At 40.3% G+C, this 23665-nt stretch overlaps 1 protein-coding gene across 3 annotated transcripts in view; it reads left to right on the forward strand.

The window, feature by feature from the left end:
- ATP8A2 (ATPase phospholipid transporting 8A2) overlaps nucleotides 1-23665 on the forward strand; it is a 1056467-nt gene that overhangs the window by 260032 nt on the left and 772770 nt on the right. For 2 of the 3 annotated variants that reach the window (XM_069759054.1, XM_069759055.1), the window contains 4 exons: nucleotides 1432-1477; nucleotides 2915-2955; nucleotides 11140-11213; nucleotides 17283-17352. In XM_069759054.1, the coding sequence (XP_069615155.1) occupies nucleotides 1432-1477; nucleotides 2915-2955; nucleotides 11140-11213; nucleotides 17283-17352 (231 nt within the window). The remainder of the gene's footprint in view (nucleotides 1-1431; nucleotides 1478-2914; nucleotides 2956-11139; nucleotides 11214-17282; nucleotides 17353-23665) is intronic. The other variant, XM_069759056.1, reaches the window with a different exon arrangement.

A 23665-nucleotide genomic window follows, 5' to 3' on the forward strand; every position in this document is an offset into this window, starting at 1 on the left:
TAAGAAGATGGCAAAGCTGTCACGACACAGCTGTCGGGTCACCTGGGGCGAATGGCTCCTTCCCTGTCCCTAACACTAGGGGGCGCCCTAGTCCCCGGGACACATCTGAAGGTGAAGATGTCGGGGGCTCCTCCTTTGCCTTATCTTATGAGTTAACCTTCCATCTGTTCACTTCCCCCACCCTGGGAAGAGGGACAAAACTGTTCACCGTAGTACACCAACCCGACAAACAAGGTAAGACAAACAAGAGTTAACAGAACACACCAGGCATACAAAATATTCCCTCACATATAACAGAGGAGTGCAGCGGGGCCTGGAGGTAGGGGAAAAAAACAAAATAGAGAAGGACAGGGAATTACCACACACACAAACCAAGCAACAGTCACAGATTACTCCTCCAACTCTTCTTCTCATATGACCTCCCTCCATTAGCCATGCAGCAAATGCTAGCTCTGACAAAGATTTGTAGCAGCCCAGATTATAAAGGGGAAGGGCGTGGCTAACTGAGCTCAGCTGTGGGCACAAGGATTTCCAACATGGCCGATTAACCCCTGTTCTGCCAGAAGGAATAAACCCATTTAAAATGAAGGAGAAGTGCTTCTTCTCAGCGCCGGAGTAGAAGCAATCAGACGCTGCGGTCTTCTGGCTCCACACTGTCGCGGTAACCCCGTGACAAAAGCATTTTCAATTTTTTTGAGTCCAATTAGACAATTTATTGTTGTAACGTAAAATTATCAAACTACCTTCTGCAAGTGCAATTTTTCTTATTTGGCACTTGAAATAGAACACCAATGAAGAATTTGAGCAACGCCACAGTATAGGTAAAGCTATAAATCTCAGGAACGACAAGAACCCTAAACGGAATGCTAAAATAAATATACTGTGATAGAAATTGCAGGTCCAGTTTATACTAGGATTTTTCTGATCTCTGTCACTTCAAAGAAAAGGATTTGGCTAATGTTAAAGCGAAATGTTAATCTTATTAGCGATTTGTAAGCTGTAGATCGGAAATAAATAAACCACAGAATGTTGTGTCGAAAAAATGAATCTGAGTGTCGAAAACTTTGTAGGATTTCCTGATTTCATACTCGGGAAGAATACGTCCATGCCATTATTGATGGTAAGAACCCATCATGAGAAATACGAGCCTCCTCCGGGATCATTAATCATAAACTCCACATGTGTAAATGTAATTAATGCGGATTCTCTACATGTGCTGCAGCTGGGAGGCTTCCTGCATTGTTTGGTTCAGAATCGTCGTCAAAGGGAAATGGATCTACTATTCTAAATATGTACTATTATTATGAATAATTTAATTTCATATGTGTAAAATATTAGTTTTGTCACAGATATATTGATAAAGAATAATTGTGTATATTTTGTATATCCTAGGATTGTTTACTGTCAACTGCCCTTTTTTTTTCTCTACAGAAAAGACACAAGGCGGACAATACAGTTAATAACAAGAGAACAATCGGTACGTGTACAACATTATAGAAACTGGTCTTAGAGAAAAACTGTTTTTGTTATGCCCATCACAGTCATGGCGAAAAGTGTTGGCACACTTGAAATTGTTCCAGATAGTGAGATATTTCTCCCAGAAAATTATTGCAATTAGACATGTTCTGTTATACACATGATTATTTCCTTTGTATGCATTGGAACAGCAGAAAAAAAAGAAGGAAAAAAGGCAAATTGGACATAATTTTGCATAAAAGTGGACCGGACAAAATTGTTGTCACCTTTTCAAAATTGTGGATAAACGACTTTGTTTCAAGAATATGATGCTCTTCAAACTCACCTGTAGCAAATATGAAAATCGCCCCTGAAGCGAGATGAAAAGTTGACTCAATCTTTTCATTCATTCTTCTTCTCATGGTGCTAGCGGGGATCTCACCAAGGTCACGGAAGTTCAGCCCGGCTGGGAACGCAGCCTCAGTGACTGGAGGTAACCTCGATGACGTCACTGAGGCTGCGCTCGCAGCAGCTCATTAACTAGTGGTTCTCAGCCTGGACAGTCACATCTTGGCACCGTCCAGGTTGAAAACTGTTTTTCCCCTAGACATGGATTACGGCGTGGGACAGAACGACGGACAGGTGAGGGATATTGTTCTTTTTTATTTTAGTTTTATTACAGGAGAATGAGGGCTTTGGTAGATTTAGACACGTTGGCTCTCTCGGCATCATTATAGTATATGTCCCCATCCGCGTATTTGCCTGAACCTGTTTTGTCTGGGGTTTGGCTGTAAGCCGCAATGGAGCCACTGAATGGATGCCTGAATGCAGTGTGAAGACATCCTTAAACAGAACATTTCCAGAAAAGTGATAGCAGATGTGTTGGTGTTGGGAACCATGATTTTTTTGGCACTTACTAATATATGAGTGTTAGGGCGCATGCAGATGTCTGTGCAAATTGGTCTGAGATGGGATAAATGAGGCTGTCATGCTCCAGTTGGGAGACTTGAGACCAGTCCTTGCACTGTGGTCTGATCTTGGACCGATATGCACGAATGTCTGAATAAAACTTTACAGGTTCTCCTCCTGGACTTGTTATTGTAGTCTTCATTACAGACTGCAAAGCTCTCCTGTCCACAATATAGCCGCTGGTGGAGGAGCATGTGACCAAACCTGACCATCAGCCTCCTCCAATTAAAAGCACTGCCCATGAGAAAGCTGTTTTCCAACCGGAGGAAACTGGTGGGCAGATTTGGTCACATGTTCCTCCATCAGCAGCCATATTGTGGACAGGAGATGTGCCCAGTGATGAGCTTACACTACAGGATAGGAGAACCTGTCATCATGTCCTCAACACATTTGGTAAAATAAGGTGTGCAACCGATTTAAGAAAAAAAATGATCATTTATTTTTTTTAAATTTAAGCTGACATTTAACATTTGTGATTTTTTTTTTGCAGTTTTACGAGGAGGTACATGGCAGAATGTGATATGGAGAGAGGTACAGCCATTCATTCTATCCTTTATAAGACTGAGGATAATTCTTTAGCAGCGCTGTCACTGTTACAAAGCGGATGCATTTGTTGAGTGTTTGTGTGTCATGTATCTGCATATCTCGCTATCCAGGATGGGGGATTCTGACTTATCTCCTCTGCACAAGACACATCAATAATAAATCTCCTATAGAATAACTGTCATTTTATATGGAAACACAAAAAAGATGTTCTATGAGAAAAAAATTAATTTATTTTTTATTAAATAGTCATACATTTTTTTTTAATTTTTACTCACGAAATATTGGTTCCCGTGCTGGAAAGTCTTACTAGCCACGCATACATCCTATATCTGATCTACAAATAGATTATTACATAAAGAGTAAATGTATGTGGCCCATTGAGTTAACCGTATGGGTAAGTGAACGTTGGACAGTCCCAACCACCCATACGTCACCAGTCTCTGGTCCGGGGACTGGAACCGCACACTTCTCTAATAAACGTTATCTCTGTTCATGAGAATGTTAGGGCAGGTGCTGTCTGTCACCCATGACCCAAAATGGAGAGCTGCTCTGCCCTGGCCGACTCTGTCCATGTATTATATGGCATCTGCTCATGTCTGGCTATGACTAGGTGGCCGACAGTGATGTTGGATGTAACTAGTTTGGTGGCTCCTATATGAAATGGTTGTTTATGGTGATGTCAAGTAGCATTCAGGTGAGGATATTCTTAGTTTTACAATTTTTGTAAAAATAACTGAATCCGGTAACATATTATAGAATTTGGATGCTACTCACTAACAAAAATACATGTGTACAATGCAGTGGTAATCAACAGCAATGAGGAACTAAAGCCACTGACCAACTGATACCCTAACCCTCCGACTGGTGAGCACCATCCTGCCAGAAATTAGAAAGATTGTCTTAGTTGCCATGACATTTTTCAACAAGTCGTATACTGGCTTAATCAACCATTACTTATGGTGTAAAGTCTTCTTTTTTATCCCAACAAATATGGTCTGTGTCCTATTTATGAACAGATTTTTGAGTAAAGGTGAACAAATCAATCAATAACAAATCAATTTCCGTAAAATTTTGGATTTTAGCGAATCCAAAATTTGGGGAATTTCATATTCACTCGTAATGTACTAGTTGCTTGGGTTTTCCCGAGCACGTTCTGTGGTCTCTGATTATTTATGACTGCTCGGAGATTTAGTTTTCATCGCGGTAGCTGAATGATTTATAGCTACTACCCAGCTTGAGTACATGTGGGGGTTGCCTGGTTGCTAGGGAACCCTCACATGTAATTAAGCTGTCTAGTAGCCGCAAATCATTCAGCTGCGGCAAGGAAAACTAAATCTCCGAGCAGTCATAAATACTTGGAGACCACCCGAGCATGCTCAGGAAAACCCGAGAAACGAGTATACTCGCTCATCACTAGTTATAACTAATCCATTTTGCCCTTTTCTTCTGCAGGCCAATAAATTATTAATATAATTAAATATATTATACACACCTATCCTGGGCCCTAAATTCTTTTCACACTGTCACGTCAGTAACTCGCACACCTTCTCAGCATCATCCTACTCACTGTGTTCACCGCTTTGCTCCTTCCAGTATCAGACCCTCGTGATGAACAGCCTCTTGCAGCACTCCTAGCACAGATGCATCCTCATGTGGCTGGAGAGTCTACACCTGGCTATCGGGAGGTGCAACCATACTCTGCAGAAATTTAACCCTCTGTGTCTTGTAGAATTTTGCTTCCCTGGCTTATTCCCTGCCACCAGGGGGTATGTTAGGCAGCTCCTCCTTCCACACCATGTCTGAACTTAGGTTGCAAGTTTCAGTCAGTCTCTAGTAATCTGTAAAGGTGCATGTTTGTTTTTGTTTCTGTTTTTAATGACCCAGCTTGTTCACTCATTTTGTCTGACTTCTCCCTCTGCTCCTGACCCCGGCTTCGTGTTTTAATCCTGTGCTGACCACCCTGACCTCAGACTGTCTTACCTCCTCTCTGTCTTTACACTTGGCACTTCGTCTTGTTCCTCTGACCCTTCGGTCAGTTGTGCTCTGCAGTCGCACCTGATGACTACCCAAACAACCAATGCCTATCGTCACTTAGTGAACACCAAGTAGTCACTTAGTTACGCCCCTCTAGGGTAAGCCAGGCCAGTGGCGCAATGGGTCTATACCCACCGCCGTCACACAATACCTCCTCCCCTGCAGCTCCAAACCTCCACCTCAGTCTTCGGTTCTTCCAGAACTCATTGTAATCTCATTGTAATCTCTGGCAAGGATTAGCGTCACGTGGTCATGAGAGGTGAGATGCACGTCATTGATGTCAATTACCTACTTCCTGCTCCTCCCTCCATGACTGCATATGAGTCTAGGATAGGCGAGTATAATGTATCTTATTATTTTTTAACCCTTTTTCTCCTTTCGATTTGTTTTTATGCTTTGTGGTCTGGAATAAAGACCTTTTCACCGCAAACGAGGAACTTTTGATTTTGAGTGGTCTGAATTGAATCTGTTTACTGAATCAAATTCATCTGCAAGAAACTAATTTCGGGATATTTGCTCACCTCTACTTTTGCAGTAATTTTCCATCACTGAAACACTGGAAAAAAATCTAAAATTCGTTGTGGAATAATTTCTAAATATAGGTTTATTAAGATTGGTGCTCCTGATAAAGATTTCCGAATCTTTTACAGATGTAGAGGGGAATTTATCAAGGCTTTTGCACAATTGTTTTAGCATTAAAAAAGTGATGAATTCTGTGGACATAGTTAGCTATGTAAATAGGTCAGAATCTTTTCAGTAAAAAGACTTGCATGACCCTAGTCCAGTAGGCACATTAGTACTCTGTGGCCACCAGAGTCTTATGAACCTCCTCCTACCTGGAGACAATTCAGTTCGTAGAACTTGGGTCCAGCAGTCACGGACTAATGACGTGGCTGATGGATCAGGGTTCTGCTAATCCTTATTCGTTAGTGACTTACTTCATAGAGTTTAATAATAAAATTATGTCTGTCTTCATCAACCACTAGGAGGAGCTCATGAGCTTACTGTATATTGCTAATAAGTCCATTGTAAGCTTGTATGCTCACTTTAGTGGTGGCTCAACACACAGATAAAAATAAAAGCAAAGTTTCTTCTGCTATGCAAATGTATTAAAATGCATTCCTGTGATGTTTCAAAACCTGTCCAAGAGTAGAGAATTCTATAAAATAAGCATTAATTAAAGGGGTTGGCCACTACTTTATTGGTCACTCACTGCCTCTGTGCATTTTGCAGTAGATAAAGCTCTCCTATCACCCTGCACACTTATCCCCGCAGATCACCCCCGTATCTGTATATATACAGAAGAGTATACCCTGTGTAAAAAAAAAATATATATATATATTTATATATATATTATATATATATATATATATATATATATATATATATATATATATATATATATATATACACATACAGTGGGTACGAAAAGTATTCAGACCCCTTTACATTTTTCACTCTTTGTTTCATTGCAGCTATTTGGTAAGTTCAAAAAAGTTCATTTTTTCTCATTAATATACATTCTGCACCCCTTCTTGACTGAAAAAAACAGAAATGTAGCAATTTTTGCTAATTTGTTAAAAAAGAAAAACTGAAATATCACATAGTCATAAGTATTCAGACCCTTTGCTCAGACACTCATATATGTAAGTCACATGCTGTCCATTTCCTTGTGATCCTCTTTGAAATGGTTCTGCTCCTTCATTGGAGTCCAGCTGTGGTTAATTAATCTGATAGCAATGTTAGATGTAAAAGACAGCCCCCAAGATTTTGAGTTCAAATGCGCCACAAACCCAATAGCTTCCTCCCTACTGCCTCTCCATATAAAAAACAAATCATCGATAAAGCGATGATATAGAACGATGTGGTTGGAGCCAGAGAGGATTGCGCAATGTGGGTGGATTCTAAGAGCCTCATAAAGAGATTTGCATAACTCGGGGCAAACCTCGTTCCCATTGCGCAGCCCCTCAACTGGCGATAGTAGGTACCCTCAAAGGAAAAAACATTATTCTGAAGAATGAAGGAAATCCCGTGCAGAATGATTTCTTTCTGTTTATTCGGCATCAAATCATCCTTAATTAAATAATGATTAATAGCAAATAAACCTAACTCATGGTTGATATTAGAGTAAAGGGATTTAATATCAAGTGTGATGAGAAAACAGTCCGTCAATGGTGGAAGAGTTTGGAGCAGACTGATCAAATGTGTGGATTCCCTCAGGTAGGATTCCATGATTCAAAACATATTTCTGTAAGAACAAATCAATGTAATGCGATAAGTTCACTGTAATGGACCTAAGACTGGAGATATTCGAGTGACCAGGGGGGTTCTTAACATCCTTATGAATCTTCGGCAAAAAATAAAAAAGTGGAGTCTGGAAGGATTGAACATTCAAAAATATTTTCTCTTTTTTGTTTAGAATATCCCCCTGGTCAGTTTCCTTAACTAGATCTTTATATTTTGGAAAGATAGACATTGTGGGGTCCTCCTTTAAATCCTCATAATACTGATGATCATTGAGTATTCTCTTCCCTTCCGGAATATACCAATCCTTATTCATGATGACAACCCCCCCTTTGTCAGCTCCTTTGTTGACAACTTGTACAAGGGCTTGTCTTTCACTAGGACTCAAATTGTCCCTTCTTTTTTGATGTTCAAATGTTCTTAAGTCCTTTAGATCTAACTTCTAAAAAATTACCCTTATGATGGAGGGGGTTAAAATTGGACTTGCCACGCACTGGTACATGTTGAAAATTATCAAGTGAACCCCTCTTCAAATGTGGTGCCCTACTAGTATTCGAAGGGGAACCGGGGGCAGGTTTTAATTGTTTACTCTCCACCAACAAAAAATGTTGATGCACAGTCATTTTTCTAAAAAATTTGCTTAAATCAAGATAAAGGGGAAAAAATGTTAATCTGGTAGTTCGGACAGATGGAAAGACCAATACTAAGGAGGGAAATCTCACCAGGGGTGAGGTGATTGTCTGACAAATTAAAAATACCACTCACAATGGTATCAGGATGTGAAAGCTGTTTGGGGTCCGTTAAACAGACATTATTTTTTCCGTTTTTTCTCTATTTGATCTAAATGGTCGGGTACCTCTCCTATTACATCCTCTCCCTCCTCTATACTCACGAGATGTCTTTTTCTTTTTGGTTGCCGTCCTGGGACCACCTGAAAAAAAATGTGTGATCTTGGACCTATTAACCACTGAGATAACTTTTTCTGTGTTCTTAATAGGACTTAGGAGGGGGAGGAGAACTTTAAGTACCCGCTGTTGGTAGGGAATTAATTTCGGTAATCACCTTTGGAGGAGGGGAGGGGGGAACAATTGCTCTGTTCTCCAATCCCAGACCAGGAGGGATAGAATTTACGAAAGAGGACAGGCATACCCTGGGCACAAAGCCCTCCGGTGTGGGTGCCGAACAGGATAATACAGAAGAGGATTCCAAGATCTTAACAAGGGGCTCTAGAGGTTGAGAGTCAGGGTGAATGGTGAAAAGAGAATTGTCCAAAAAGGTTGTTGGCATCTTGGGTTGATCCCGGATGAAATCTGAGTTCTTCAACACCGAATTCAACATCAAGGTCAACCAATGGAGGCACATCTATTTTTCTGGAAACTTTCATAACAGGGCGTGAAAATTCGCCCCTGCTCTCTGGGAAGGAATCACAAGACAGCGGATTCCCATTTAACAAGCAGGGCTTATCTGATGTCTTTACAGGATTTGTTTGCCTAGGGCTTTTCGGTGATGTCTGTATTTTATTCTTATCTCCCCTTATATCATAAATACCACCCCCACTAGAATCCACATAATTAATCTGATAGGACTTGATTTGGAAAGGCACACACCTGTCTATATGAGACCTCACAGCTCACAGTGCATGTCAGACCAAATGAGAATCATGAGGTCAAAGGAACTGGCCAAGGAGTTCAGAGACAGAATTGTGGCAAGGCACAGATCTGGCCAAGGTTACAAAAGAATTTCTGCAGTACTCAAGGTTCCTAAGAGCACAGTGGCCTCCATAATCCTTAAATGTAAGAAGTTTGGGACCACCAGACGACTTCCTAGACCTGGCCGTCCAGGCAAACTGAGCAATCGTGGGAGAAGAGCCTTGGTGAGAGAGGTAAAGACGAACCCGAAGATCACTGTGGCTGAGCTCCACAGATGCAGTAGGGAGATGGGAGAAAGTTCCACAACTTTCACTGCAGCCTTTCACCAGTCGGGCCTTTATTGCAGAGTGGCCTGACGGAAGCCTCTGCTCAGTGCAAGACATATGAAAGCCTGCATAGAGTTTGATAAAAAACACTTGAAGGACTCCCAGACTATGAGAAATAAGATTCTCTGGTCTGATGAGATGAAGATAGACCTTTTTGGTGATAATTCTAAGCAGTATGTGTGGAGAAAACCAGGCACTGCTCATCACCTGCCCAATACAATCTCAACAGTGAAACGTGGTGGCAGCATCATGCTATGGGGGTGTTTTTCAGCTGCAGGGACAGGACGACTTGTTGTCACTGAAGGAAACATGAATGCGGCCAAGTACAGAGATATCCTGGATGAAAACCTCTTCCAGAGTGCTCTGGACCTCAGACTTGGCCGAAAGTTCACCTTCCAACAAGACACTGACCCTAATCACACAGCTAAAATAACAAAGGAGTGGATTCAGAACAAGTATGTGACCATTCTTGACTGGCCCAGCCAGAACCCTGTCCTAAACCCAATTGAGCATCTCTGGAGAGACCTGAAAATGGCTGTCCACCAACGTTCACCATCCAAACTGACGGAACTGGAGAGGATCTGCAAGGAAGAATGGCAGAAGATCCCCAAATCCAGGTGTGAAAAACTTGTTGCATCATTCCCAAGAAGACTCATGGCTGTACTAGCTCAAAGGGTGCTTCTACTCAATACTGAGCAAAGGGTGAATTCTTATGACCATGTGATAGTTCAGTTTTTCTTTTTTTTAATAAATTTGCAAAAATTTCGACATTTCTGTTTTTTTCAGTCAAGATGGGGTGCAGAGTGCACATTAATGAGAAAAAAATGAACTTATTTGAATTTACCAAATGGCTGCAATGAAACAAAGAGTGAAAAATTTAAAGGGGTCTGAATACATTCCGTACCCACTGTACTGTATATCTCAAATGTCATGTACCGAAATCCAGAAAAACAATGTAGAGCTACATGTTTCAGATGAGAACCATCCCTGATCATGATTAAGAATAGTTCTCATCTGAAATGTATAGTCTTACAATGGTTTTATGGATTTTTATATGTAACATTTGATGTCTGAAGTTTACCTTTTGGATTCCTATGAAATTTTATTTTTCTGCACACCGTAGAGCTGGAATTCATATGCTCACGTTCAGCCCAGTGCAAGGGCTGGTGGGTAATGTAGCTAGAAGGCAGCAGAGGATCCTGAAGAGGAAGAGATGTCTGTAAACCAGAACTGGTGTCAGGGCACAGGAAGTAAACCAGAAAGGTATAAAACATCTTGAAAATTGGCAGAAAAGTTATATGGGGTTCATTTATCCTTAGGCGGTTATGGCAAAAACATTAACTGAGTCGATGTAGTGGACAACCTCTCTAACTGCAGAACCCTTTGCAGTTCCCGTACAGTAATTCCAGTTGTCCCTGCTTTTCCTGCAGCCAATCACTGGCCTCAGTGGTGGCGGTTACATCGACATCATGTGACCACTGAAGCCAGGGATTGGTTGAAGCAGTCACATGAAAGATGAACTAGATGCCATTCCTGCATTGTTGGTGTGACCACCGAGGCAATTGGTGCAACAAGAGGATTCATTGGCTACGTAATGCTTATTTTATTAATTTCTTTCTTTACCTACTCATGGCCATACTTTAGATGTCATAAAACGTTTATTCATGATTTTTCAAAGTGTACAGAATATTGGACTTTTAACGATTGTTATTGGTTACTGCTCATTGTACATGGCACTTATGCTATTAATTAACCATCCATGTTTTGTCTTGTGTCCTCCTGGACTTGTAAGCGGGTGTTTTATTATACTTTGCTTTGCTCCTTGGAAGAACTAATGGTGTGAGTGATGATTAAGGACACACAATGTCTACTTTCTTTCTCTCCTATCTGCTGCTTGGCTGCCCCTGGACTGACAGGTGGCAGTGGGCGACATTGTCAAGGTGACCAATGGGCAGCATCTTCCAGCCGATATGATCATTTTATCTTCAAGGTCAGAGGTTATATGGTTGGGTGTTTCTTTTCTCACCTCCACTGAGATGAAGTGATGTATTATTGCATTATCTCGATATTGCATTTAAAATTTCATTTCTATATTACTTACAAAAAAATTACTTAGATTATAGCCTAATAAAGAATATAGAATGTGTTAATTCATTTTCACAAAGATGTTTTATCTTAGAATAGTAGCATGGTTCCCGACTCCTGTCTCCTATGTCAACATGTCTGACTGACTGAATCATTCTGATAGCTAAGCCAGCCCCCTTGTCTGTAACATCCAGTCCACAGATAAAGAAGAGGGTTAGGCTAAGCTACGTTACTTAAATAAGCCAGCCAGTCTGCCCTCATCATGTATAGCATTTATTACATGCCGGCTTAGGAAAAGCTGTCGCTGTACTTCTCATGAATGGAAACCCTCAGCCATCCCATGATCAGGGCTCTGGAACCATGAGAATGGGGTATCTGCAGCCCTGTCCTGAATGAAGGTGCACATTCTTGGCTTCATTCATTGTTTATGGACCTGCTGAGTACAGTGCTTGACTATTTCCAAAAGTCCCATATACAATGAAGGGAACAAAAGTCGAGCATATGCACTTCTGCTGCATTCAAGAAGCATCTGCAGAGCGGTGTTCAGTGGGTTCCAGAACCCTGATCTTGTGATTGGCTTCCATCAGCTAAAAAGCAAGCAATCGCAAGTTATCCCCTATGCTATGAGAGGGGAAAGCTTTTTTTCTTTTTGTTGGGGGCAGATTAACCACTTAATATTTTTCAATTAGCCAGCCATTTTAGATTAAGTTCTCACAATGACTTTTTGGTTGGCAGAAAATTTCTAAAAATCCCATCCACTTTGTTGGAATGGATTTAGCAGACCAGTGGTGCGTATTTGAAATCCACAACATGTCGCCAGTGGCTGTTAAAGTATGTTTTTCCCTCAAACCAGCATTTCTGTCACGCTGAGACAGTCTTTGGTAAGGAAGGGGGTTCTCAAAGTGTCTCTAGAACTGGGACCCTAACTATCCCTGTCACGGGGGTACTTTTGAAGATAGAAAGGTCCAAATCTCCGACCTTACTATGCTCCTGTTAAACTCTGATCTGTCGCTCCTCCACTCCATGAGACATAGGACAGAAATGTAATGTAAAGACACAAAAACAAAGCAGAGATAACAGAAAACCTTTATCATACAAAAGCACTAACCCAACAATAGGGAGGAGGATAGGGACAGGGAGTAATAAACTAAATGGGAACAGGGACCAGGAGATAAACACATACGTATTACAGCAAACCACAGAACACTACTGCAACAACTCTTCTCCAAACACTTAGCTTTACTAGTGATGAGCGAATATACTCATTACTCGAGATTTCTCGAGCATGCTCGGGGGTCCTCCCAGTATTTTTTAGTGCTTGGAGTTTTAGTTTTTCTTGCCGCAGCTGAATGATTTACATCTGTTAGCCAGCTTGATTACATGTGGGGATTCCCTAGAAACCAGGCAACCCCCACATGTACTTATGCTGGCTAACAGATGTAAATCATTCAGCTGCGGCAAGAAAAACTAAAACTCTGAGCACCAAAAAATACTCGTAGGACCCCCGAGCGTGCTCGAGAAATCTCGAGTAACGAGTATATTCGCTCATCCCTATTTAGCACACATCACAGGAAGAGGAATCTTTCACCGCCAGGGACCAAAGGGTCTGACCAGTTTTTATAGGAAGAGGTAATGACCAGATCAGAAGCAACTGAAATGGAGCTGCATGTTTCTGACAAGCATAGAAAGGGACTTTAACCTCTTCAGCACCAGATGAAACTAAATCCATTTAATATGGGACACAACTCAAACTATTTCTAAAGAAGACCTGCGATTCTTTACCCGACATGACTGTCTAACTCCAGGTCTTCCTGGGGGATGTCACACCCTCGTGAGAATTTCAGAGTCAAACGTACATGGCTTAAGTCATACAGCCAGTGCCTCATATATGTCGTCTGAGGATCAGGCTTCATGTATCAGCTACCAGGTTCCCTTTTAAACATGATGAACCAAAAAAAGGCAAAAACGATATAAAAACGCATGTAGAAAAAAAATGAAAGTAACATAATTTAGATAATTGGTGCAGAAAATCAGCAATATCAAAAACTCAAATACTTATGGGAACTTAGCCTCAAAGTATAAAAATGTTTAAACCTGGTTTGTGATATTCTCATAACGTAGAGATGTCAACCATCATCTCCTGGGTGTCTTGTCCCACCAAAAGCTGGGTTTTCAAAATGCACCGCTCCTAATATTTATCTGTTGAATGGATTCAGCCCATCACTCCCCGTTCAAGCAGTTACGTGCAGGCTCTTATAACTCTCTGCACAATTGGCTGTAAGAGAAACATAAAAGCAGTTGCCCCCTCCCCAAGGCTGCGTAAATGACCGTCTACTCTTCTTGACCGTCTACTCTTCTTGCTCCTTGACTCCAAACTGGATGGTTAAATGCTTCACTCAGCATCCTCATGATTAGGCAACATCATGCATCCCAGCTCTCTAATGGCCATCAAGTTGCAGCCCATATGGCGGGCATGAAAATGCTCCCAGCGTTCGCTCTCCATCTACAGCATATGTGCTGCGAACTATGAAGAAGACCCGTACAATGACATGCTTTGGACCCGGTTTCTGCAGTAGGTGGTCATTTCATTGTAGAGGAGACACATTACACATGTTGCTATAGCGCTCTAAAATAACTAATTAAACCCCTGGTTAAAACAATATTATCATGACCGTTCAGAACTCCAGCATTACTAGTGAAAATCCATAGCCCCAATGCATCATTTGCAGGGTTTTTTTTTTTAAGCCATTTTTTTGTCCCGGCTTTTTGCTCTTATAATTTAGCAGACAAATTCTTGAAAAAGGGCACACGATGTTTGATAAACTGAACCAAATTTAAATGTCCTTTTTTTTGCGCCTTTTTAGAGCAAAGAGCCATAGAATATTCTGCCAATCTTTATGTTCAGCGTAAAGAGAAAGGATTCTGGAGTAAAAAAAAACACCAGAAAGTTACATCATTTTGAACATTTGCAAACGATGAATTAAGTTAAAAAAACATCTGGATGCTCAAAACCATGTCAATAACGATAATCATTTGCTATCTTTAATATTTAATAGCAATAATAATGCAAAACACTCTTCATTTCAGTGGAGACATTCTGCATGTTTTGGAGTCATGTAGTGCATTCGCTATCGCTGACGTAGTTTGTGATTTTTCATTTGTTGTCATGTATCTGGTATATTTCTGTCTGCCTTTTCCTTACAATGTTTGTGTTATACACAAATAATGTTTGTTTATAAGCAACAATGAAAGGAAATAAATACCGTAATTAGAATAGATTAATATTTAAATTGGGTTTTTTAGAGTAAAATGTTTTATGTTTAACTTGATGTTTGTTTGCTTTTTTATTTCATGATCTATATACAGTATATTAAAAAAAAATCTTGAAATTTTCAAATTTTGCCCAATTTTGAGACACCTACTTGTTGTTTGGCACATAAACATAGCAACAATAGACCCCTGTGTGTGTATATATATATATATATATATATATATATATATATATCTTCTGAGCTTCTGATTTAAGCATGCACCTGTATGAGAAAATGTCATTGTGAAGAGAAAGGGAGGAGGTGAGCTGTGATAACGCCTATTTTGAACTATGAATCCTGTGTAATCCACCTTATATTGAGGTGCTAGCTGTCATTGTCATTTTGTTTGTGATGAGGAGACTGCTGAAAAGTCTTTAGGATGGAGCAGGACGTATAAGGATAGAATTAGACCAGGACGTCAGTGTACAAATTACAATAATTAATTTTTTATATAGATAGTGATATGTAAAACAAAAAAGCAAATAATGAAACCTGATTTAAACAGTAGATCATTTATTGCTAAGTTGTGTGAAATGATCAAGGCATGCAGTTCTCAAATATTACTAGCTATATCACTGAAAAGCACTTTATAGCACCTGAGTAATTCCACTATATTGTGTTCAATGCTGTGTAAACTTTATGCCAAAATACAGAACTTTATGTGTCATGATCCGTTCCAGGCTTTATTAGTGTCTGCCCTTTTAAATGTATTGGTCAGCTATAATGTCAGGCTGCTGCAGTGCAGTACAGCGCAACGTCCACCAGGGGGAGCTTGAGAGGAAAGTGAGACTGCACACACAGGACAGCAAAACAGACGCCACCAAGTGGCGAGAGAGTGGTCAGACAAGCTGAGTCAAAAGCACGAGATAGCACAACAGTATAATAGGATTAGACAGATGGATAGTCAGAACGTAGCCAGAGATCAGTAAACCAGAACGGGCAATATATGGTACAATAGGGACAAACAGCAACGAAGTAAATAACCAAGCTAGGAGATCAGAACCGGAGAATCAAGCAGACAAACAGACAGAGAAATACTGGGAAAAGGGCAGACAGAGGGAGTTAACAGACACAGGACAAGTCAGGGTTCACAGCAGGGCAAATCAAGAGCTACCAGCAAGATCAGGTTAACACACCGAGGGCAGAACTATATCTGACACTGCCAGCAAGATTCATGGGAGCTAAATAGCAAACCTGAACCCAGAATGAGGCAGAGCAAAGTTAACCCTTGAGTGTCCAGTAAAAAGTGTCCAGTAAAGTGTCCAGTAAAAAGGGCAGACACTAATAAACCCTGGAACGGATCATGACATTATGACTGCAAATTAAAGCAATGCCTTAATATCCGTGGTAAACAATAGTCCCTTACAAAACAACAATACAGAACAACATTGCCAAAATTCTATCAACATGCAATAGTCAAATACCACTACACCTCACCGATCAGCTGTTTTCAGTGTCGAATGTAAACCATGAAGTGTGCCAAACAGCACAGCTCCAGACACTGTGCACTGTCCATCTTGGATTCTGCAGTGCTGCTCTTGTTCATTTCCATAGTAGTCATACCCCACCATTCCGATGATAATCATGTATCCTAAGGTCATCAATTGATAAGTGTGGAAAACCCCTTAAAAGGAATCTGTCAGCAGGATTTCACCCCCAAACTATTTATAAGCACATGCAGCTCTTGTAAAGACAATTCCATATATATTCCTTTAACTAGCATTCCGTGCCTGAGTTGCTGAAAAATCAGCTTTTGAATACATATGCAAATGAGGCTGAAGTGCTTTTGGCACTTGGAAGCTCTACTCAAGCCTCTGTGAGTCCATCACTATTTCTCACCCAGCGATGCCATTTTCAGCTTCATTGACACCTCATTTGACTGAAGTTACACAGCATAGCAGCTGTCAATAATGCAGGAGGAGGCGGCACTGTACTGGGAATAGAGCTGGAGTGACAGAGGGATGGGAATAGCTTCCACTTCATTTGTATATTGATTTAAACTCAGTTTTCTTAGTAATGAAGGAACGGACTATTTAACTAAATGTATGGCTGGATTTGTCTTTGCTCAGTCCGATATTAGATTCATATGCACTATTGATCATACTGGTTCTTAGCTCCCACAACGTCCAAATTAAACGTAGAAAATTCAAAGAATCTCAGGCACAAAAACTGCAGTTTCTTGATAAAAAAATTTAACTTTATTCCATATTAGTTAGAAGGGGAAGACAAAGCAGGCCTAACAAAATACAGCTCTTTTTTTAAAAAAGTACAGTATTTTTTAGGCTTGAGAAAGGCCAATTATAGCCAAAACATTGCCTGCTTTGTCTTCCGGTTTTAACAAAAATGGAATAAAGTTCAAATTTTTTAATCAAGAACCTGCGGTTTTGGTGCCTTGGCTTCCCTGAATTTTGGATTTGTTTTTACAAGAGCCAAAGGAGGTGAAATCTTCATGACCGATCTTAATTAACGTTGTACTCCCTGAGAGTGTTGCATCTCATGAGAAAAAGATTAGCAAGTGATGGCTAATACAAATATTATTATCAACATTCCAATTAGCAACCGCTGCAATTAGCAGAGAATTGATCTTTGTGTCTCTGGCTCAAGTGGCTGCACAATTTCAATGTAAATGTGTTTCTTCTAACGTGACTTTCTTGCTTTCCCAGTGAGCCGCAGGCCATGTGCTACATCGAAACATCCAACCTTGATGGTGAAACAAACTTAAAAATACGTCAGGTAGGTCCCTCTAATTATTTATATACACCCGATGTCGGAACTACAGGTACACACACACGTGGTCAAAATTGTTGGTACCCACAATGGTCACAGAAATAACTTGAATCTGACAAAAGTAATAATAAATAAAAGATCTATGTAAATAAACAAATGAAAGTCAGACATTGTTTTTCAACCATGCTTCCACAGAATTTAAAAAAAAATAAAACTCATTAAATAGGCCTGGACAGAAATTATGGCACCCTTGAAAATAATGTGACAAAAGTGACATGTTAAATCGCGGTGTGTCCACTAACTAGCATCACAGGTGTCTACAATCTTGGAATCAGTGAGTGGCCTGTATATAGGGCTACAGATACTCACTGTGCTGTTTGGTGACATGGCGTGTATCACACTCAACATGGAACAGAGGAAGCAAAGGAAAGAGTTGTCTCAGGAGATAAGAAAGAAAATTATAGACAAACATGTTAAAGGTAAAAGTTATAAGCCCATCTCCAAGCAGCTTGATGTTCCTGTGACTACAGTTGCACATATTATTCAGAAATGTAAGATCCATGGGACTGTAGCCACCATCCCTGGACGTGGCGCAGGAGGAAAATTGATTACAATCAAAGAGACGGATAATACGAATTGGTAACAAAAGAACCCAGAAAAACTTCTAAACAGACTAAAGGTGAACTTCAAGCTCAAGGAACATCATTGTCAGATTGCGCCATCCGTCGTTGAATGAGCCAAAGTGGACTTCATGAGAGACGACCAAGGAGGACACCATTGTTGAAAAAAAATCATAAAAAAGCCAGAGTGGAATTTGCCTAACTACATGTTGACAAGCCACAAAGCTTCTGGGAGAATGTCCTATGGACAGATGAGACAAAAATTTTACTTTTTGGCAAGGCACATCATCTCTATCTTCACAGATGGAAAAATGAAGCATATCAAGAAAAGAACGCTGACCCTACTGTGAAACATGGAGGAGGCTCTGTTATATTCTGGGGCTGCTGTGCTGCATCTGGCACAGGATGTCTAGAATCTATGCAGGGTACAATGAAATCTCAAGAATATCAAGGGATTCTAGAGAGAAATGTGCTGCCCAGTATCAGAGAGCTTGGTCTCAGTCTCAGGTCATGGGTCTTGCAACAGGATAATGACCCAAAACATACAGCTAAAAACATCCAAGAATGGCTAAGAAGAAAACATTGGACTATTCTGAAGTGGCCTTCTATGAGCCCTGACCTAAATCCTATTGAGCATTTTTGGAAAGAGATGAAACAAGCCGTCTGGAAAAGGCAACCTTTAAACAAGAGACAACTGGAGCAGTTTGGTCTTGAGGAGTGGCCAAAATACCTGTCGAGAGGTGCGGAAGTCTCATTGACAGTTACAGGAATCACTTGATTGCAGTGATTGCCTCAAAAGGTTGTGCAACAAAATATTATACCATCATTTCTGTCCAGGCCTATTTCATGAATTTTATTTTTTTTTTATTCTGTGGAAGCATGGTTGAAAAGCAATGTCTGACTTTCATTTGTTTTTTTACATAGATTATTATTTACTATTATGTTTGTCAGATTCAAGCTATTTCTGTGACCATTGTGGGTTTTACTGTCATTAAACGAGGGGTACCAATAATTTTCACCACGTGTGTATGTGGTGCGGTGGTTGCAGATGTAGTAGTTGTTGAGGTTAAGTAAATGTAGATGTAGTAGTTCTTGAGGTTGAGTAAATGTAGTTGTTCTTGAGGTTGAGTATATGTAGATGTAGTAGTTCTTGAGGTTGAGTAAATGTAAGATGTAGTAGTTCTTGATGTTGAGCATTATTATAATTATTATTATTGTTATTATTATTTATTTATATAGCACCATTAATTCCATGGTGCTGTACATGAGAAGGGGTTACATCAAAATGCAAAGATCACTTACAGTAAACAATAGTAGCAATGACAGACTGATACAGAGGGAAGAGGACCCTGCCCTTGCGGGCTTACATTCTACAGGATTATGGGGAAGGAGACAGTAGGTCGAGGGTTGCAGTAGTTCCGATGGTGTTGAGGTGGCCGTGTGGTCATTACAGGTTGTAAGCTTCTTTGAAGAGGTGGGTTTTCAGGTTTCTTTTGAAGGATCCAAATGTGGTGGATAACAGGATGTGTTGGGGCTCAGAATTCCAGAGGATGGGGGATATTCGGGAGAAGTCTTGGAGGCGATTGGGTGAGGAGCGAATAAGCATGGAGGAGAGAAAGAAATCTTTGGAGGACCAGAGATTACGTGAGGGAAGATATTGAGGGATTAGTTTGGAAATACACGGAGGAGAAAGGTTATGGATGGCTTTGTAGGTCAGTGTTAGTAGTTTAATCTGGATACGCTGGGAAATTGGGAGCCAGTGAAGGAATTTGCAAAGAGGGGGGAAGCAGGAGTGTAGCAGGGAGAGAGATTAATTAGTCGGGCAGCAGTGTTAAGGACGGACTGGAGGTGGCACGAAAGTGTTAGAAGGTGGGCCACAGAGGAGAATGTTGCAGTAGTCAAGGCGGGAGATGATTAGGGCATGCACAAGCATTTTGGTAGAGTGAGGGTTGAGGAAAGGACGGATTCTGGAAATATTTTTGAGCTGGAGGCGACAGGAGGTGGCGAGAGCTTGGATGTGCGGTTTGAAGGACAGGGCAGAATCCAGGGTTACTCTGAGGCAGCAGATTGTGGGGACAGGGGAAAGTGTGATTTAATTTATTTTGATAGGTAGATCAGGTAGGGAAGATATTTGAGATGGAGGAAAGATAATTAGTTCAGATGTTGAGTATATGTAGATGTAGTCGTTCTTGAGGTTGAGTAAATGTAGATGTAGTTATCCTTGAGGATGAGTAAATGTAGATGTAGTTATTCTTGAGGATGAGTAAATGTAGATGTAGTTATTCTTGAGGATGAGTATATGTAGATGAAGTAGTTCTTGAGGTTGAGTAAATGTAGATGTAGTTATTCTTGAGGTTGAGTGAATGTAAATGTAGTAGTTCTTGAGGTTGAGTATATGTAGTTATTCTTGAGGTTGAGTATATGTAGATGTAGTAGTTCTTGAGGTTGAGTAAATGTAGATGTAGTTATTCTTGAGGTTGAGTATAATATAGATGTAATAGTTCTTGAGGTTGAGTAGATGTAGATGTTGTATTTCCTGAGGTTGAGTTTATGTAGATGTAGTAGTTCTTGAGGTTGAGTAGATGTAGCAATAAAAATAACTGTGTCTGTTTTCTATATTTTGAGTAATAGTTTGTTTTACGGCTTCTCTACCTCTAAAGCACAAAAATTCCAATGATAGTCCAGTGGGCGGTTGTACTCAGTGATTCACCGCCTTCCTCGGCAGTCTGTTCACAGAAAAAGCTGTCTAAGACCTCTCTTGCTGTTTCAGTAGTTAGCAAGAGATTTAACATCAGAAAATATTAGACTTTATCTACCAGTCATAATATATGGCTATAATGGGATGCTCACATGACATCATTTTCAGATCGATTCCACCTGGAACCAACCTGAAAAGGCGTTCAAAAACTGCAAAAAAAAAAAAAAGAATGAAAATTTGCAGTGCACTGTAAAAACAACTTGTCCTGCAGATGTTCCATCTTTTACCACTTCTAATTGATTCAGGTTCTGAAAACCAAGAAGTGTTCTGGCCATTTTTTTAGGTGTTGTCTGCTTGGAAGATGCCACTAGGTTATGTGTGGAATGTTTTTTTTTTTGTTTCTTTATATATTGGTGGCTTTGCCGCCACAAAAGATGTCCAGTTGGACTTCAGGAAAGATGCTTCAGGGAAACCAATGCTGGCAGTTTCCTGTAGTGTCTTCTGCTGCAAAAATGATGCGGGTACACCGGTGTCCAAGACCGATTTCACACTTCTATCTTTCATGGTCAGGATAAGGATTGCAATGTCTCCTGACCTGGACTCAACAGCCTCAAACATGAATATGACGTTATTGAGTTCAGCTCAGGAGATCCTCAGCTGATTCAGGCGTTGCGATACATACTTAGACCATGAAAGTCGCATATATGATGCCTAAACAAGAATACATTTTCCCATGTATAATTGTAAGCTAAGAGGCGAAATCTGAAAATTCCACAAAAATTCATTTTCCTTTCATCTAAAACCCGACTGTTTCAACTCTGCAATCATTAGCAAAAAAAATTCAGCGGAATAAATTACCTGTTGTTGTTTTTCTGTATTCCGTAAAGCAGATATACATTACACTGTGTGCCTTCTGGGAATATAGAATTTCACAGCCGGTGAGGGAGCTTGTTTTTCTTTGTGATTCAGTGCAGAGAGCTCGTCAGTTTACAAGAAAATTTAAATAATATTTCTATATCTCCTGGTAATAACACAATAAATTACCCTCAAACGGTCTGTCCTATTTTGCTACTTGGTTAATTTTGAGAGCAGGAGTTACATTTGTACTCAAATAAACTGATGAGCGTCATAACTAATCCTATAAGAATTATGTAACTGTTTTTTTTTGCGGTGAGGGTAAAATTAATATAAATTACTAGATATTTATCACTGGTCGCTGCTGAGCATAAAAGACTATTTGTGATCTGTTTTATATACCCTCATGTAAACCAGTTTAGCATCAACAAAATCTAAATAGTACTAAAGAATTAGCTGCACTTCACGGCACAACATTAGATGGGAAGGGGGTCTGATCCCAACTGATCAGACATCGAGGGGTAGTAGATTAATATTCTTTAAGCATTTATTCTTAGGACTGGGAATATGTAAAATAAAGGAAACGTATACAAGGTGGGGGGACACATTTTATTGTGGGTACTAAATCCATTCAAAGGGGTGTGGTCTCCTCATTGTGTAATTCTAACCAGGAGGTCTGGTAGCCTCCAAACCATGGTCTTGACAAATAAGAAGTCAAGACCATAGTGTGGAGGCAGCCAGACATCCTGGTTAGAAGTTTGGAGGTATCATTATCTAAAAAGGACCATTTGCATATCTTATAAGAAGAACTTATAAGAAGTTACTCTGTTGTGGTTCTCCTGAGGACACCCCTGCAATTCTGTCAGATAATACTCATTTTTTTCCTGAAAATGATTGCAAACACAAATTGTTTGGTATTATTATCTTCATTTAATTTGTCTTAAATGAAAAAAACACAAAAAGAATTGTCCTAAAACCAAATTGGATATAATTCCACACCAAACATAAAAAAGGGGGTGGACAAAAGTATTGGCACTCTTCGAAAAATCATGTGATGCTTCTCTAATTTGTGTAATTAACAGCACCTGTAACTTACCTGTGGCACCTAACAGGTGTTGGCAATAACTAAATCACACTTCCAGCCAGTTGACATGGATTAAAGTTGACTCAACCTCTGTCCTGGGTCCTTGTGTGTACCACATTGAGCATGGACAAAAGAAAGAAGCCCAAAGAACTGTCTGAGGACTTGAGAAACCAAATAGTGAGGAAGCATGAGCAACTCAAGGCTACAAGTCCATCTCCAAAGACCTGAATGTTCCTGTGTCTACCGTGCGCAGTGTCATCAAGAAGTTTAAAGAACATGGCACTGTGGCTAACCTCCCTAGATGTGGACGGAAAAGAAAAATTGACAATAGATTTCAACGCAAGATTGTGCGGATGTTGGATAAAGAACCTCAACTAACATCTAAACAAGTTCAAACTGCCCTGCAGTCCAAGGGTACAACAGTGTAAGCCCGTACTATCCTTTGGCGTCTGAATGAAAAGGGACTGTATGGAAGGAGACCCAGGAAGACCCCACTTCTTACCCCGAGACATAAAAAAACCAGGCTGGAGTTTGCCAAAACTTACCTGAAAAAGCCTAAAACGTTTTGGAAGAATGTTCTCTGGCTAGATGAGACAAAAGTAGAGCTTTTTGGGCAAAGGCATCAACATAGAGTTTACAGGAGAAAAAAGAGGCATACAAAGAAAAGAACACGGCCCCTACAGTCAAACATGGTGGAGGTTCCCTGATGTTTTGGGGTTGCTTTGCTGCCTCTGGCACTGGACTGCTTGACTGTGTGCATGGCATTATGAAGTCTGAAGACTACCAACACAAGCTGGGTCTCCCTCAGAGGTCATGGGTCTTCCAGCAGGACAATGACCCAAAACACACTTCAAAAAGCACTAGAAAATGGTTTGAGAGAAAGTACTGGAGACTTCTAAGGTGGCCAGCAATGAGTCCAGACCTGAATCCCATAGAACACCTGTGGAAAGATCTAAAAATGGCAGTTTGGAGAAGGCACCCTTCAAATATCAGGGACCTGGAGCAGTTTGCCAAAGAAGAATGGTCTAAAATTCCAGCAGAGCATTGTAAGAAACTCATTGA

The sequence above is a fragment of the Ranitomeya imitator genome, chromosome 3 (assembly GCF_032444005.1).
Source record: "Ranitomeya imitator isolate aRanImi1 chromosome 3, aRanImi1.pri, whole genome shotgun sequence".
In the NCBI taxonomy this organism is placed as follows: domain Eukaryota; kingdom Metazoa; phylum Chordata; class Amphibia; order Anura; family Dendrobatidae; genus Ranitomeya; species Ranitomeya imitator.